Below are 18364 nucleotides of genomic sequence, written 5' to 3' on the forward strand. Positions count from 1 at the left end.
GGGAAGATCATTGTTGGGACCGAACACTAAAAGCAGCTTATTGATATATTATGGAGACTGGACCAACACTGCCCTTGATTGCTGCTGCTGCTGCTGCTGCTGCTAAGGGTGGACCTATCTTCTTGTTCAAGCGATCATTTACGGGAATCTTGGGTGGTTGGGTGGGGCGGGCATGGTGGCGCTGCTGCTTCTTGATAGCAATGTCCTGGCCTGGGAGTGGCGGATTTGCTTGCTTTCTTTAAGAAAATGAAATAATCATCGAAACGATGTAAGAAAGTACACTGCTACTGAAGTTGTTTCATACAGATGGGCATTGGGTAGTGAGAGATTAACAAGGTGCGTTCAAGGAAAAATTCTATGGTCCATTGAGAACCATCCTCTCAATTTCTATCCCTTAGCGTTGATGGTAAGTCAAATTTTAAATAATTAAAAGTGTTACGATCTAAGGTCCAAACACTTATTTCATCATCAAATAGGACTGTATAATCTATTTTTGTTGCTAAATTCCTTTACTTAGGTTTTGTTGTCAACTAAAACACTGCACTAAATTGATCCAATTTGGCTGATATTTCCTCGTATGGTCCACCTTTTTGTTGGAATAGACAAGAGATAATTAGAGCAAATATAGGACATAAACACTTTTTTTTTTTTTTTTACATACATCACATTGTAATAAGAGATGTTACATTAATTATTTTAAATAATCTCCTACTCAAACACACTCCGTGTTTCCATTCTTCTCTCTTTTGCTTTTTCCTTTCTGCCCCTTACGTTTTTGTTGGAAATGATTTTTTTTAAAGTGTGAGTAAGAATTGTCGAATTTGGGATTTCTCACTTACATTCTCTCCTCCGTACCACCTAACCCATTTCTCTACCTTGTTGACATTGACTTTGAATTTCGTAATTATAGTATATCTTTTCTTTACCTTTTTTTTTTTCAAAAAAATAAAAAATTGAAGGTAGCTTTCTTTGCCGTTTATTAAGCTTAGCGTGCATGATACATCACACATACAAATAAGCTAAGGTAATGGGATTATGTATTGATGTGTGTTGTAAGTGAGCACACAAAATTTACTAGAGAAAATAATATATGTATGATTGATCAACATACAGTGTTGATACACGTCGCTAATGCTCACACAAAATCATTTAACTTTAGTTACTTTATCTTCAAAACTATCTGTTAAACGCAACTGGATTTGTTAACTCAAGTAAAAAAGACATCCTCAGTTCTTAAAATTATTATCACTTTAACTCTCATAAGCTATAAAAAATAATAATGTTCCCTTTTATTTTTTTAAAGTTATTATTTATGCACTTTATAGTAAAATCAACTTAGCATGTTGAAAGATTTTAGATGAAAGTACTTGCCTCTCTTGTATAATTAATATATCAAAAATTTGGATTGATTCTTCTCCTTTTTTTGAACAAAAAAAAAAAGTCAAAATGTCTGTTCTTTCTTTCCCTTTTTCAACATATATAGAATAAGAGCGAGTGGGGGTTTTGGTCTGAGGCTCTTTTCGTCGGCCTGAGGCTCATTTTTTTTCGTCGGCCCTCGTGCTCCTCGCGTGCCAGGCTTTTTTTCGTCGGCCCTCGTGCTACTCACGCCACTCTCCATTCCTTCTCTCTCCTCCTTTTTCCATTGTCTTCTTTTCAACCCTAAACCTCAGCCGCTTTCTTTCTTCTCCCTACTCTCCATTTCTTCCTCCTTTTTCCTTTGTTTCCTTTCAACCCTAAACCGCAGCTCCAGCTAGGCAGAATTCCAACAAAAAATTCTCTCATATCCCTCCAGGCCGCAACTCCAGCCCACTTATACCCTCTCCTCTACAAAGAAGTTGTCAATCACCTCTCTCTCCTTCTCCGATCAACTGCAAAGCTAAAGTTTCCTGGATTCTCGCTTAAATTTTAGAAAATTTTTGGGCAATTCTTCTCCATTTCCCACAAAAAAAAACATGATTTCAATCAGATATCCATGGCCATGATGTAAGCATTTCTGATTTTGTTCTGCTTTTTTAAGGTATTGCCTCCATTGTTCTGTTTCATGCTTTTTGTTTTTTTTTGTGCTATTTTCCCAGCTATTTTTTAGCTTCTGGTGGAAAGAAAAGGGGGCGTTTCTTACTGTTTTTTTTGCTTCTTGTTGTAACAAGTAAATAATGACTTCTTGTTAGAATTTATTGCTGGTTTGATTTTCCTTCGGCTTTTTTCCCCTTTTTGTTGGAACTTCTTGTATATGGTTTATCGAATGAGTTTTTGTACAGATTTTGTCTTTCTTGTTCGATGGTTTTTCTGAAAATGTATTTTTTACCTTTTTCTTGCTTATGTGGATTTTTAAGGCCAACTATATGTTTTGTTGTGTTCGTGGTCCTTTTTTTTTTGTAGTTCGATGTTGCCTTTTATGAGATTTTTTTTCCTTCGAAAGTAGTCTTTGTTTTTTGTATCTGTTTGTTGTCTTATTTCTTTGTATATTTTTTTTGAAAATGTATTTTTTACCTTTTTTTTGCTTATGTGGATTTTTAAGGCCAACTATATGTTTTGTTGGTGTCCGTGGTGCTTTTTTTTTTTTGTAGTTGGATGTTTCCTTTTATAAGATTTTTCTTCCTTCGAAAGTGGTCTTTGTTTTTTGTATCTGTTTGTTTTCTTATTTTTTTTGTCAATGTATATTTTCTTTGAATTTATTTTTTATTCTCTGTTTTTTGTAGCTTTCTGTTTTTCTTTTTTCCAGGTTTCTGCTTTGTATTTTATTATTTATCTTGATATTTTGTAAGATAGTTATCCTATAAGTTCGTGAATTAGATCGATGGAATTCTGTTTGCTATATTTTATATTTAAAATCAAAAAGTGCTTCTGAATTCATCTTATCTTTTAATTATATAATATAAAAAATTTTGTCTTTGTTGATTCAATAACTTAATCCTTGAATAAAAGACCTTTTATAAGTGATCACAGTGCACCAAAAATAAATAGGATAGGCTTGGCTGTAGATGAATTAATGTTATGATAATTTAGCTGGACAATAACTTGGAGGGATTGAAGAGGAATACTGCTGCAAGTTCATACACATTAAGAATGCTCCATTACTGGGAAGAACCTGTGAATGTGTTCCATTTAGTAGTTTTCTTTTTCTGTAGGCTATTATTAATCCCTTGGAGCTAGCAATGGAAGCACTCAAAGAGATCCAATTATGGTTCTATAAAGATTTCCCTCCTCATCCTAAGGAACAAGTTTATGGATTTGCAACACCATCAACAATGAAACCAACTCAATGGTCTTGTAAGTCTTGATCACATTGTGGAAGAACTCGGACAAGTGTGATATTTGACTTGTCATAAGCAGCCAATCCAATTCCATTTTTCTGAATAAGCATTTTATATTACAGATCCAGGTGGTGGAATTAACCAAATCCAGCTGAATGTACAGTTTCAGGGGATGTTAGGTACATATTTCTTTATATATTCTTGTTTAGGATCTTGAACTTCTAAACCCTTCTAACAATGCCTCTTTACTTTTGCAGGTTGACTCCATTTTACAGGTGGAAATTTTTTCCTTTTTTCTCCTTACTAAATTGTGGATGATTTAATTTATCAGATTATGATATTTCACAATTAATTCCTTTGCCTTCTTCATTTTTATGTTTTAGCCTTAAACTAATTATCTTCCTATACTTAGTCTGCTGTAGCTTTACCAGTTGAGTTTAGAAGGATATTCAGGTAACAATTCAAAAGTTTGACAGTATATATTATTCACTCCTCAACAGTGTATCAGATGTGCTGAAGAAGTTACAGGAGTATGTAGAAGACATAAATGAAAATTTTGAGAAGCTTGATACTAGGGACCCTGTTTCAAAATATGTGCTACCAGATGAAAACCTAAGGGGAAGGTATGCCTTTGTCGACTGCTTTGTTTAGTAGAAGCATGCTGAGTGGTTGTTGCTTTCACTTTAAATTTGGTAGGAATGAAAAAGGGGATTGTAGTTTGTCAAATTGAAAATCATTTATCCACTAATTCAAGAAAATTTTGATATACAGAGAAGAAGTATGCATAAGGTAATTACACATCCTAAGATTATAAACACTGCAAGAAACCATATTAGGCCCAACAGTCAACAATGTAATGCAAAAGTTTTTTGTAAATTGACAGAAAAGTTAAAACTGTCCCTGGATACAATCTATGAATATGGGATAAATTCTACATTTTAGATCTTGAACTAAGACTTCTCTGTTGTAAATGGTCTTTCATTATACTCAAAGCCACATGCTTCATCTGGGACTAGGAGGGATCACAGAACCAAAGCTCCCTTGTTTTCTACAGTTTCTACTTCTTATCTTTCCACTTTCCAGAAGTTTAATTGAGTATGCTCTTTCAAAGTTCAAATAAACAGAAAAGAAAGTCCCACATCTTTCTTGCAAACTGGAAAGCATTTCATCGAAGGATATTTAGGTTTGGGCTTCCTGTCATAGACATGCTTCATCACGTTGGGGTTCTCTTTTATCTTTTTCCTTGGGAGTTGGAATGGGCAGCACTGATGGCAAACAACATAAGGGAAAAAAATGCCGATGTCATGAGAACTTCTGTTTCCACATAGGGGATGGAACAGCCTTCCACTAATAAAGACATTCCTTGATCAAGTATTTATGTTGTGAATTGCATTGCACCCTGAGATTATAATTTCAAGCATGGAAGTAGGGTGATGGTCCTATGGAATCAGTTTTCTTTGCATATCAGTACGGTACTCATTGTGTAATATTCAGTTTTACAATTTATTTACCCTCAGAATCACACTAAGTTACAACGAGGCAAATTCTGGAGTTGCTTGCAACCTTCAATCCCCTGGTTTCCATGTCCTATGTAAAACGACTGAAGAGGCAGTGGTGCATGTAAAGCCCTATTCTATTACTGGTAGTTTGCCACTTATTAGAGAATTGCAGGTACAATGAATTTGCTTGTCATAAGACTCAAATCTTTTGGCATCCTTCTAACTTTGTTATTTGGCAGGATGAGGGCTTTGATGTCCAAACTGCAGGCTATGCTAAGATTCTTCCATATCCTACCACTTTTTTATTTAAATAATATAAGCTTATAGCTGTATGCTTCTGATAGTATTTTGTGAAAAAGATGTTTTGGTCTGCATTAGGATTTTTCCCAGAGCTTGGTTGCTTGAATCCTTTCTTGAGCATGTTACTTGCCAGTTATACCATTCTTCTTATCTTAGAAGGAACTCAATGAAAGCATGTTAAGATTCTGTCTTCCTGATAATTATTTCTTCTATATGGCTAACACCTAACCTGGTTGACGTCTTCTATACCCATTCTGATGCAAAAGATATATATGCTGCTGTCAATTTTGGCTACACCAAAACAGATGGATTAATGGATTTTGCTCTTTTCATAAACATGCAGGCTTGATGGCTACATACCATGCCAAGAATGAGTACTGCCTTCTAACTGACTTGTGCCAGGGCTATCATGTGCCTTGGCTATCAAGTACCAAGGCCTTGGCTATCATGTGCCCCTTGTGCCCATGTCATGATAATAATAACGAATAAAATTCATGACTTTCATTATTGATGTGAATGTCAGATGATGGAATAGTGGTAAAGGTGAGGTTATTTTCTTTTAATGTGTAGGAAGTTCCACGAATGGTTGGTGGGCTTGTTAAGACTATATTTTCTTGCATGTGGGATATTCTTTTGTATATTTTCTAGCATGTAGGATATTCTTTTGTGACTTGTGAGAAAGTCATGGTAATTGTTATGTTTCATATGAATAGTTTCCATATTTTAGTTATTCCTATCTGACACATATGGCTCACTCATTGCCAAGTCTTGGAAATTTTTTGCATGGGAGCACCATTGATGGTAATAAATGGAAAAAAAATAACAATTATAGGTGCAGAAATGGTATAATGGTAAGGTTTCTTACACAAATTGAAAAAAAATGAAAGAAAATGATAGGGATGAAAAAATATAAAGGACTTTATGAACTTTGTGTTTCTATAGCCATTTGATATTCACACACAGATTATTGCTTCATTTTGAAACAGGTTGCAAAGGAGGGAATTCCACTGCCTCCAGATAGAATGTTATGCCCTTTGCATTCACAAAAGCGTGTAAACCCATCAGCTGTAGCTGTTTCAGGATTTGTCTTTTGTTATTCTTACATATTTAAATAAGTCTCTTAGGTTTGTTTCTCCATACTTTTGTATTGATCATGGTAAAATTGCAGACTACTGCCAAATATTGTTTCTAAGTGATGCTTTCTCTTATGTCACATTTCAGGAAGCTTTTATCATTTTTCTATATAGTGTACGCTAAACTTAAACAGTAAATTGTACACTGTAGCCAGAAATTCAATTTTGCAACTAATTCTTTTGTTTAATCATACTAGCAGTTGCTTGTTACCCCGGTTCAGTTACATGAGATTTGCCATTTTTAGTTACAATTTGATATTGTTTTGAGTTGCTGATGGGCTGGGATGCTAGGCTATCTAGATCCATGTCTGTCTTTGTTGTTGTAAACTACTGCAGTATCTCTGATGAAAAATTATCTGAGTGTTCTCTCTTTTGGTCAAAATTTTCTGTAGTAGGATATTTTGTTGTATATCATTTACTTTTAAGTTCCAATTCTTTTATGAACAGGACTGTTAGGTCCTTTTCTTTTTCTTCCTTTTTTGGTCGAATTAATGAATGGAAGATTGTAATCGCATGAATATTTTACATTGTGATATCTACTCAAGTTAATGCATTCTAAGAGCATTTGCCAATCTTTGGGCTGACCATCCTTTGTTGTTGTTGTATTCAATCGAAAAGGCATCGAAAAAATGTATCCATGGCATTTTAACTTTCAGCTTCAGCTCAATTAGGCCATAATTAATCACACGCATTTCTGTAATGTATCAATGATCTGGCATTTTAATATATCAGTACTTTTCGATGTTTTAATGCTTCTGTTCATATGCAATGTAAGATTATGCTCTATTTTCCCCAGTAGTATCTTCTTCAAAAAATGTATCTATATTTGCTACAACTATTTCTGCGGCAATGGATTAATTTTAATTGCTTTCATTTACTTTTTGCAAGTTCATCAGAAGGCAGAGGTTATGAATCCAAAAAGGTATAGCATCAGCTTATAAAGCTTCAGCCTGCAAGCTACTAAGTTTCTGTTTATAGTTTTTGCTTTTCGTATCCAGTTCACTAGCCAGTTACATTATCAGAATCGTTGCCCTGTTCATGTAACGTAATGGATTTGAAGTCTTTGCATTACCTTGAAGTTTATAGCACTTTGGAAACAGTAATTTTTTTGATTATCCGCACCAAAAAATCAGTGTTCTTTTCCAAATTTTACAGCTAAAGCAATAATTAGAAATACTGAAGTACTTTGTTCCCAAAGAATTATAAACAAAAAAAAAGTATTTTTAAACCTTATTAACTGATATTGAATCAGTAAGTGAGCTTATCTTCAAGCTTGGATTAGTTATAGAATTCAAGCCAAAAAAATTTAACAAGGTCCAACTTTGACTTTGTTATCCCTCTATGATTTTTGTTTTTGACAAGGGTAAAAAATCTAAGCACATTCATTTCAAATCTTGCCAATAAATGTTATACAAACCCTTAAGACTTTGAGTATTGATTCAAATTTAAAGGACTAATTCCGTTGTGCATTCGCCTAATAACGTATACTCGATTCTAATTTTCCATCTTAAATTTCAATTTTGAACATATTGCACTATAAACTCTTGGATCTAATCCATTTGAATCCAGTCTAAGGAGTTTCTTATCTTACCAACGTCATTATTTGAGGAATAATTCAATTTGCTAAAGCTTTTAAAATTAAGCTTATTCATTATTGAATCAAACTCAAATATAATTTTATTAATTCAAACTTAAGTAGCTTGACATTTTTTACGCAAATCTGAAATTAGCATAAGATTGGGTTGAACTTAAAAATTTACACACTCAAAATGTTATTCATTTCGGTTTCATTAGTTAGTGATCCTCTTAAATGAACTCTTATTCAACCGTTCTCAATTTGAATATCAAGTAAATTGATTTTCTCTTTTAACTCTAAATTTAGATAAAAAAAAAAAAAAAAATTTGCATACCATGCTGGATAAAAGAACAATGCACCGAAATTTAATTGCTCCCTTAATCTACATATTTGACAGATTATTCCAGTCTCTTAAATAATGTATGCTTTGCACACTCCATGTTCATCTTCTAACGATTAGTGTAATCAAACTTATAATTTCAACATTTTTTTTAAATTCGATTGGGAACACAAAGCACTATTACCCACGCATATTTAGCAAATTTGGCAGGGCATATTGTCTTTAATTACCTACGCGCATCGCGCGTTTTATACCTCCTAGTCCATTAATACGACAAAAAACAGAGGGAGATCAAAATGAATTTGTGCACCATCTTATGGCATGGCTAACGATTTCTCAGCCCTGGAAAATTGCTACAGCCACAATCGGAATGAGCCTCGATCTTTGTTTAGGTTTATAGGAAAGGATCCAAAAGAAAAAATCTCTTCTCCAAACTCCAAAGTAAAGTAAGAGTTGGAGAAGGAACAAGAACAGCCGCTGCTGCTACGTGACCTCGATGACTAAAATGGAAGGCTCGACAGTGAAAGGTTCAAATGGACATATCAACAAAATAGTTTAAGGGGCCTCCACGGGTTGCTCGGCTGGCTTCGCGTTCTTAGTTAAGGCGTCGGTCCTGATTTCGATTCCGCAGCTGGACAGCCTGGGGTATCTTCCTGGCCTCCTGGGGATCGGTGGGACCCACTCTCCTCAGGATTAGAGGACTAGTCGGATGTAGGTCCGGATACCTCTAACTGAAAACAAAAAAAAAAAAATAGTTTAAGGGAATCTTTTACTATTCCACTAGTATTATGTGTTCCCACCAATCAATCAATCATGAAATCCCAAATTCAACCTCATCTCGGGCTCCTTGTGTACACACACGTTATCCATGTACCCGTGAATTCATTTTTTATCATATACATAATAATCCTTCTATTCAAAGATTACTTGTATTTTGTTACGACGAAGCACCATAAAAAAAAACTGTGTATTTGTTTTTGCAAAAGAAAAAATCATTATTTCTTTATGTATAAAAATAAAAACTGCATATTAATTTTTAGGACGACTTGATATTAATACTCACAAAAATGCTTCGGACGTTCTTTTCCTTTTTTTTTTATTATTGTAATTCCTCTCAGACTTTCTAGAACTATTGCTAGTTATTTAGATGAAAATGCTTTCTTCCCCTAACTTCATAATATTCCTTTTAACTTCTTTAATTGTAAACGGTGCAATTTTAGCAGTCAATTGTTCCTTTTTCCCAAATAGACCAAGAAAATAACTCAATTTGTGAATAAATTGTAAAAAAAAAAAAAAACATATAGAGTAGGGGAAAAAATGAACCTGATCTAACAAAGGATATGACAGCGGTCTGTAATTGTAGGCAATTCCGGTCCCCATGTGACCGACATGTGACAGCCCCTCCACTCCAACCAGCAGTAAAACATCATCGTCTTCCGCAAACTAAATCCAACGGCCAGTTTTCTCCTTAGATTCCAACACCTGTGGTCCAGATTCCACCATAGAAGCTTCGGAGGTTCAGACACCTCAATACAAAGAGTTTTAACCGTCCATCGTACCCACTAATCCCGCACCAACACCTGCAACAACAACAAAAGGTACTTATCATTTCCAATGGGCCCACCTGCCCCGCGCCTCAAAAACTGTAAACAAATCTTTTTTTTTTTTTTTGCCCTTTTCTTCTGTCTTTGATTTTTTGGGTCCTAAAAAGGAAGGGGATATAATCAATAATCATTGTTGTTGTTTGTCATAACTCATAAGGAGGAAGATTGCTGAGAGGAGGGACTGAAGGGAGAGTGATGGAGAAGGAAAGGGAGAAGCAAGTTTACTTGGCTAGGCTTGCTGAGCAAGCAGAAAGATATGATGGTATTAATTCTTTCTTTGAATTTTTTTTTTCAATTTCTTTTTGTGTAAATCTTTTCTTTTGGGAAGTAGAGATTGAAGATAGAAGGTGGGTTTTGGTTAGATTGTGGTGTTGTATGGCAAAATCCCGAGCTTTATAGATTTTGGTGCTGAAATTTTAGTACTGTTTGGATGAAGGTATTCATCAGAATTTATAGATGACATGAACTTTTAGTTCAGCTTTTTGTTACCAACATGCTTTTTTTTTGGGAAGGGGGGGGGGGGTCGGGGTGTTGGGAGTGGGGATTGGAATGCTGAATTTGTACTTTAAATTGGAAAAAAATTGAATGTTTTACATATATAAATTTGGAGGACTAAAGGAAGTGCTAAACTTGTTGAACAAAAAAAGAAAAATTTTGTTGGCAAAACACATTTTTTACGTTGATTTCCAGTATATTTTTCCATGCTGTGGCTAGCGAAAATAATCTTGAAGAGAAGTTTGTAATAAAATGCTGTGAATTCTTGTACAAACTCTTATGATGTGTTGATTCTTTTGGTAGCTTGTGAAGCGACAAGATATCCAAGTTAGAAAGATGAGGATTTGATTATTGATTGAGTGCTTAAACGGACTTAATTTTGTCGTTGCTTATTAGAGTTTTTTTGTGGATCATACAATGCTTTGGCATTTATCTGTTTGTACTCAATTTTAGTTGGAAAGTTCTAATATTGAATTTTGAAAGAGCAAGATGTGTTTTACATTGAGGTGGTTGTGTAGCCAGGACTATAAGTAAGACTAAACTCCACATTTGAAATTGGCTTACATTTACATGACGATCCTTTTGTGGTTACTACTACAAGATATAATCAAGAGAAGTATGTAAATGGACATGTTTCTTTGACTTATTTGAATTTATTATAGTCGATATTAGACTTTCCAGTAGAAAGTTTCATGGTTGCTTGCGGGATTCTTTACATACCTGTGGTTCCCAATTGGTCTTGATCTAGTTGGCCCTCAATAGGGTTCTAGTTCAAAGGGGCTGGATGTTATCCAATTGCTTGAATCTGACTGCCACAACCCAAAGGCTATTGGTCCTGTTTTTTTTTGTCACTCTGATGGCTTGCAAATTAAAAGGGCAGTTCTAGTCCATAGCAAGCACATCTTGACAATATGGTTACCAGTCTCTCTTTATAACTGCTGCTTAAAGCATTTTTCTTTTATTTGGCCCCAAATTGGGGCAGAATAGGAGCTTCATGAGGTCATAAAGTTCTCCATGACAAATGAATTCTGAACTTGAACAAGTTTTGGTTTTGCCAGGTTCTTGCTAGGTTTGTGAGATCATGGTAAACTTGACAATTGTTGTTGGTCTGCATGAGGGAAATGATGTTGATATTGAACCTACTACATCCAATTCGCCATTTGATCCTTGGAGAAGATATAACTTAGGTTTACTCATCATCTTTGATATGGCCTAACTAATGAAGAATAGAACTAACTAAATCATACTTGAAACTCAAAGGTTTTGAAGTTAAGAAATTCATTACTTGGTTTCTACTTCACTCGGGCAATCCTAGTGATCTTTGTTCATGTTCCAAACAAAAAAAGGTAAAGTAAGAGAGCAGGTAATAAAGAGAACAAATACGCAGCAGGTCTGTGCTAAAACATGAAGACAGTCTCTAGTTTTTCCTTCTCCTTGTATTGTTATGCTTTGCTTCTTGTTTTTCAGTTTTTGACTGCCTTGTCAAGGCATGTTCCAGGATAAGCCTAGCAGTAAAATTTCTGGACAATTGTATCTTTTCAGCTGTATGAGTGGCTTGTATCTTAATATGCCTTTTATATTGTTCTTTATCATATTTCTCTATGAGCCACACCATTACCCTGTCAAGTGACAAGAATTTCAATTCTCACAGTTCTTATATGGTTTTTTTCCCCCTTTTGTTTAGAATTTGTTCTCATTATTCTCTTATTGTTCCAGAGATGGTTGAAGCAATGAAGAAAGTTGCTAAACTGGATGTCGAGCTGACAGTTGAGGAAAGGAACTTGGTATCGGTGGGGTATAAGAATGTTATTGGTGCAAGACGGGCATCCTGGAGGATATTATCTTCCATTGAACAGAAAGAGGAGGGCAAGGGACATGACCAGAATGTGAAAAGGATAAAGGGTTACAGACAGGGGGTAGAAGATGAGCTTATGAAGATATGCAATGATATATTGGCAGTAATAGATGAACATCTTCTTCCATCTTCCTCTACAGGAGAATCAACTGTCTTCTACTATAAGATGTGAGTTGTTACTTTTTCTGAAGTCTCATTCCTTTCAATCTCCTCTTGCCATCACATAATTCCTCCTCCAACAATGCAGAAGAACACACATCTTATAAACTGAACGTTTATTTTTTTTTGTTTGGGCTTGCCCTGGTGGTGGGATTTAGTGGGCTGGACAGAAAAATACTAAAATTCAGCCTTCTTTTGTACGCATTTGTGGTATGTTTTGGAGGGGTTCAAGTGTGTTAATCTGGTTTCATTATTCTCAAAGGTTCAATCTCATTGTCAGGAGCAATTAATTACAGTATGCTGTCTAAGGTCATTGTGGTTTCTTTAATTTGACTATGTCCTTTACGAATTTCAACCTTGTGCTAGATTTCTCACTTAATTTTGTTGTTTAGGATAGAAGTTGTTTACTCTAGGAGTAGTGGTTCCCTCACTTTTCCAAAACTCATCTTAGTTTGAGAGGTGTCTGTTATCATCTAGGTGATGCTTTGGTTTTTAGAATTTGTCATTATTTCCCTCCTGTTTACGATATCCTCTAAAAATGCTTTGGGTTTGTGTACAAACTTGTAACTAAGTATTATGATTTTTTTTATTGGCTATCTTCTGTTTACCTTCTTATATGACTTTCTTCTCCAGGAAGGGAGATTATTACCGTTACTTGGCTGAGTTCAAAGCAGGGGAAAATCGTAAGGAGGCAGCGGATCAGTCCCTCAAAGCCTATGAGGTATTCTGAAATTAAATCTCTTTTCTAGAGTAGAAGTTTTACCTCATGAAATCTCTTTGTGTTCATACTTGGCACGAGTCTCCCATATTTTCTGTGTCATATATTTTCCAGATATATATGGTTTTAAACCTTTTCCATGTAACAGGCTGCCACTGCTTCTGCAAACTCAGATCTTCCACCTACTCATCCAATTAGACTTGGCCTAGCGCTGAATTTCTCTGTATTTTACTATGAGATCTTGAACTCCCCTGAGAGGTTTGACAACTCTCTTATCTCTACTTGTCTCTGTGTCTGTGCATGCACCCGTGTATGCTTGTTTGTGCATGCATACATGTGCATGTTTGTGTGCATATGTTTATCCGGAAAAAGAACAAAACATCCTGAAAGCAATCATATTTTACATGAATAGAAGTTCTCACTTGAAGGATTTGGTTCACCAAGTTTAGCTGAATCTGAGAATTGAATGTTCTACTTTTCATGCACAGCTTCCCTTTTCAAAGTGGTCTTTTCAGATTGGATCAATTATTTTACGTTAAACTTGATGTGCAACATGTCCAATAGATATTTGCTTGGGTCAACCACCAAAAAAGGAAATTGAACCGATGTACTGAAGAAATGAAGTGAATGTAATTGGAATGAGGCTAGAGTTTTTTGGAAATGGATGATAATTATTATTCCTAAAGAAGGTTGCGATCTTGACCATCAAAGAGTACCTAAAGAAACTCCTTTATTACTCATTAAATTTCACAACATTTTAGGTTGTGCATGAACCGTTGGCCCAGCAACACTTGCAGTTGTTGATTTAGTTATCTCATATCACTACATGTAAAGCTTTAGCTGGTATATGCAGTAAATAACTTGCATCTCTTTTTGGTTTTCCAAAATTCACGCTTAATGCAATTGATCATTGGACATGCAAATAAGCAAATATACAATTACAGTGCAGAATGTAGTTGTCTCATAGTGATTTGTCATGAATCAGTTTTAAGTTTTCAGCTTCACAAGTTATTTTCATCTATAGCTTAGTGTTACTTTTTGGGAGATGCACAAGCTAAGTCGCCTTCATTAGTCTGGCAGTTATATCTTGTTGGTTGTTTTGTATGATTGTAAAGCATGATCTATCTTCCACCAGGGCTTGCCACCTTGCAAAACAAGCATTTGATGAAGCTATTGCAGAACTGGATAGCCTCAATGAAGAGTCCTATAAAGACAGCACCCTAATCATGCAGCTTCTTAGGGATAATCTAACATTATGGACCTCAGATCTTCCAGAAGAGGGAGGTAAGTTGAGAAAGGGATGGAATCCTCTTTTCACTTAATCATTCTGTTTCCTGTGTGTTTTTGTTTGTTTGTTACTTTGCTTAAAGAAATGGAAAAAATACTTGCACTGAGAAGGTGTTGGAAGTGGCTTTCTGCTCCATTTAATTTATTAGAACAACAAAGAGGGAAGGAGAACAGTGGCGGAGAATCTTTTGTTTTAGCTGCATTCCTTTATACTTGATGAACCTATAATCTTTCCATCAGCCCAGCTATTTGAAGTAATACATGTAAATTGGGTTAGATATTACTATAACAACACACTATGGCTGCTTCTCATAATGATAGGAGTTGGTTTTAGGTTGCTCGAGTAATGTTGGACTAGGCTTGGAATAGTAAAATGGGAAATTTACTCATGGTTCAATGGCGCACCAGCCCTTACAACTTTTACAAGAAGAAAACTGCAGGTGAAAGGTGGTTGGGAAATTAAGAAGTGTGTATGTGCTCAGAAATATATAGTAATAAGATTGTGTGTACTTTTTACCTGAGAGAGAGAGAGAGAGAGAGAGTATGAACAGTCAAACATAGTACTGCCCAATAATTTGTAATAATTGCCATCTCAATGAATGCCTGATGTTGGAGACCTGAAGTATATCCTAACTTGTGCTTTTATTTGGCAGGCGAGCATTCCAAAGGTGATGAGCCCCACGGTGAGGTAAGATGCTCTAGGAAGTGATTAATTCAACCCTGATTTAGAAAGAATTCAATGCAAAACGTAATGTTATGATATGAATTTCTAAACTGTCACATCTAATGGGCACAATAATCTGTGGTATATGCACAATTGGCTTGTGTAACAAAGTGGAAGCATTTCACCAACCAAAGTGTGGTTGAAGCCAAAATGTCAGCTTTAGCGTAGGCTGTTATCCTTTTGCATTTGCCATGTACTTTATGCGTTTCTCTAACCATCAATTTCTCTAATTTTCCAGAGCTAACTGATATAGACGAATGATTCTTTGACGAAGTGAACCTCCTGCCCCCGAGAGCTGCTATCATGCGAAAGGTCTTATGGATGAAAGATACCTAGGTTAATGACAATTGGCTTGTACGTTGTCCATTTCCAAACCATTGTTGTTGCTTCTTGATGTAGAGATCATTGTGGTTGTGATGTGATTTTTCAATTATCCTCACAGTTTTAGTCCCTATTTCTCTTGTGCTTCTGAAGCATATACTTTCAGGGAAGCAATGAATTTCGTGTGATTTTGCACTCTCTTCCGGTATAAAACTTGTCTTAGCACAGCCTTTCCTAGGCCATTTTGGACCGGGTGGTGGCGTTTGGCCTTTCGTAGAAGGCGAAATGTCTTAGCACTCCCTTCCTTGCTTAGATTTTATCTTTATCTTCAGGTCACAGTAGTTTATTTTTGCTTAGATAATTTAGGATGTGTTGTGGTATCTTTGAAATGGTAGTAGTTGATTAGAAGTCACTAACAAAAATAAAGGAAGAAATGTCCTGCATGAATATGATTCATCTTCCCCGTCTCCCTTCCACTCCACAAGTGGAATTTGTAAGATCTGCAGTAGCTTGATTAAAGAGACAACCATGAATGGGATATTGCTGAAAGAGCTATCCTATCAACCATAGCTGTCAGTTATTTATTCTGGGAAACAAAATGGAGGTAGGAATTCAATAGATTAGAGCATTTTACTTGACGTTTCTAGCCTCAAAAAATGAGTTTGAACGTCAAATTTGCTTCTTTTACGTTGAAGAGGAAAGAATAAAATGCATAAACTGCGTTGGTTGTTTCAGCCTAGGAGAAATTTTTTCAAGTGCTTGCCCAACTGCTTAGATTTTTCAAAAGCACATGCATGCCCTGTTCCTTCAAGGATTATCAGCTCAGCATTCTCTCCCAAGTGTCTGCACAAATCATGATCATATAATTCGTCATTGCAAAATTGAGCCATTCTTTCACTCCTTAAAAACTCATCAATATTCCTAAATGCACTGCCAAAAGAAAGCAAATGAATTGCAACAAGCAAGAGGGAAAGGAGATCATACCCTTTCAATCTGCGAGCCAGTTCTACTGGAAAAACCTGATCTTTATCTCCCCATAGGATCAAAGTTGGCTGCAACAAAATTCCGAGTAGCATTACTGTATTCACTAACAGCATGCCATAACTTTTCTAACTCATGCAGTCTTTTGATTTATGTATGCATTCCTATCATGATAGATGAACTAGCAAAATCCCTTTTAATACAAGTAACTTGAATTTCGAATTGCACGTGTAATTACAACTATTACGCTGCGCTGTGTAGAAAAGATCAATCCAAATAGTTAGTAAGTAGTTATGTACCTGAGGGATCTTTGGAAGGTCTGCAAGTCTCTTATCTAAGGGGATAGCGCGGAGCAAATCTCTCTTCTCCTCCACAAAGTCTAAGCACATCTCCTGCCCCATCACAACGCCACCAACAAATGTTTTTGTTAAATCAATAATGCATCTTAGAGAATTCTGACGCTAAATGGACAAATCATATATAGTATTTTGTCAGTGGTTTCACCACGTGTTTTATTATAATTCTTGTAGGGCTTAATTTTCCTAGCTGAAAAGAGACAAGAAAGCAGCACCACCCACCCATCATACAACTCACAGCAGAAAGACAATTGCATTATTGAGACATGACCCGATGGTCCTGAGGAGACTTCCAGACACTTTAGAAATAGAATAGTAGAAGAGAAATGGGATCACTTTTTTATCTAACTATGGCGATGCCATAGAAGAGAAAAATGAAAATTTAGAAAAGCCCTTGTAGTCCCTTTTTTTTTCGGACACGACAACTGTTGTATAACCTAATCTATTCTACACTAAGGGAAAGGGGGCGGACCTAAGGAGACCCAGGGATAATCCGGAGGGGACTAGACCATCACCGGACCAAACTGATGTACAACGCACCCGTCTGAATTTTTTTAAAGTAAATCACTTAAATGTGACATTTTGGTGGGAGGCAAGGCCACCCCAACAAGCTAGTGGTAGCCACCAGCCCAAAGGCTGGTGGTTCCTTGTAGTCCTTGAACCATCCTATCCTATCCCATCATATATGTGGAAGTTGGAGCAATCATCTTACGACTAGATAGATAAAACAATCAAGACAGACAAATGTAAATATAATAATAATAACAACAACAAATTAGTGGTTGGTGAATAGACAACTATATAGATATTATTGCCAAACTAAAAATCTATCCAAGAGATAAATATAAATGATTTTTTCTTTTCCTTTCTTTTTGGTACGGCAAGCATGACAAAAATGTAAAATTACTGACTTGAAGGAAGTCGTTAATCAAGCAAGAAGGCAGTGGTTTAGGTGGTTTAACAAAAGTATAACGCAGCAATTTCCTGAAAGCCTCCGGCGTCTGCGGCAACAGAATGGAGGCGGCGTCGTCCACGTTATTCACCGGAAACATCCCATCTCTAATATCCTTCTCCTCCAAACACACCGGGGAGCATATTATCACCACCTTCTCCACACAATCTTCAAACTGCAGCGCCATACTGTACGCCACGAACCCACCGTAACTCATCCCCACCAGCCTCATTTTCTCCACCGACTTAGCCTCCATCACTCGCTTCACACACTGAGCCTGGAACGCCTCGGACCGGTCCGGCCGGGTCGTGTGTGACTCCCCGAAAAACACCAGGTCCGGCACGTAGACGTTGAAATGGGGCGTCAGGATTTTGACGGCCTCGAACCATTGCCAGACGGCGTCGGCTCCGAAGCCGTGGATGAGGACTACGTTGGGTTTGGTGGGCTTGGGGGATTTTGGGACCCAGCAGTGGATGGTGGTGCCGTCACCGAGGTCGGTGATGGTTGATCGGAGACCCGAGCAGCTGAAGGCGGATCTAAAGCACCCCCCAGCTGATGCTGTCAAGTTAAAGCACTTGGGCATCACTAACTTAACTGCTAACTTTTCTTGAAAATTTTCACACGCACATGGACATGTTATTGTGTGTGTGTTCGAGTGTTTTTAAGGGGTATCAAGCAAAGATGTTCATTCGAAGTGGTTAACGACAAAATAACATAGGAAGAGATGTTTGAACTTCGAAGCTAGTTTTATAGGATGTTCTTTAACTTTTTTTCTGGCAATAGGTGCAAGGAATAAGGATTGTGTCATTG

General features: G+C 36.3%; 2 protein-coding genes and 1 pseudogene across 3 annotated transcripts; 2 read left to right on the forward strand and 1 right to left on the reverse strand.

The window, feature by feature from the left end:
• The first annotated feature begins 50 nt into the window (after positions 1-50).
• Positions 51-6215, forward strand: LOC113750295 (annotated as a pseudogene).
• Positions 6216-9614: 3399 nt separating this feature from the next.
• Positions 9615-15507, forward strand: LOC113749370 (14-3-3 protein 7). Of its 2 annotated transcripts, none has more exons than XM_027293075.1 (8): positions 9615-9700; positions 9864-9968; positions 11918-12224; positions 12849-12936; positions 13082-13191; positions 14069-14217; positions 14874-14908; positions 15183-15507. In XM_027293075.1, exons 2-8 carry the CDS (start codon positions 9902-9904, stop codon positions 15186-15188), a joined length of 762 nt encoding a protein of 253 aa, XP_027148876.1. In that variant the 5' UTR covers positions 9615-9700; positions 9864-9901; the 3' UTR covers positions 15189-15507. The 2 variants fall into 2 exon arrangements, with proteins under 2 accessions (XP_027148876.1, XP_027148875.1); XM_027293074.1 differs by having other exon boundaries at positions 9663-9747.
• Positions 15508-15687: 180 nt separating this feature from the next.
• On the reverse strand, positions 15688-18364 carry LOC113749369 (lipase 3). Its single transcript, XM_027293073.1, has 4 exons — positions 17514-18364; positions 16546-16638; positions 16250-16317; positions 15688-16108 (listed from the first exon to the last, which is right to left on the reverse strand). The coding sequence occupies exons 1-4, from the start codon at positions 18135-18137 to the stop codon at positions 15997-15999; spliced, it is 897 nt and encodes a 298-aa protein (XP_027148874.1). The 5' UTR covers positions 18138-18364; the 3' UTR covers positions 15688-15996.

The sequence above is a fragment of the Coffea eugenioides genome, chromosome 10 (assembly GCF_003713205.1).
Source record: "Coffea eugenioides isolate CCC68of chromosome 10, Ceug_1.0, whole genome shotgun sequence".
NCBI lineage: Eukaryota > Viridiplantae > Streptophyta > Magnoliopsida > Gentianales > Rubiaceae > Coffea > Coffea eugenioides.

Bases quoted from the DNA above. Each gene is read 5' to 3' on its own strand.
- LOC113749370 (XM_027293075.1), top strand. From the start codon at position 9,902: ATGGAGAAGGAAAGGGAGAAGCAAGTTTACTTGGCTAGGCTTGCTGAG. The intron at 12,225-12,848 runs GTGAGTTGTTAC...TTTCTTCTCCAG, and splicing joins ACTGTCTTCTACTATAAGAT to GAAGGGAGATTATTACCGTT. The intron at 12,937-13,081 runs GTATTCTGAAAT...TCCATGTAACAG, and splicing joins AGTCCCTCAAAGCCTATGAG to GCTGCCACTGCTTCTGCAAA.
- LOC113749369 (XM_027293073.1), bottom strand. From the start codon at position 18,137: ATGCCCAAGTGCTTTAACTTGACAGCATCAGCTGGGGGGTGCTTTAGA. The intron at 16,318-16,545 runs GTACATAACTAC...ATTTTGTTGCAG, and splicing joins ACCTTCCAAAGATCCCTCAG to CCAACTTTGATCCTATGGGG. The intron at 16,109-16,249 runs GTATGATCTCCT...TGATTTGTGCAG, and splicing joins CTGGCTCGCAGATTGAAAGG to ACACTTGGGAGAGAATGCTG.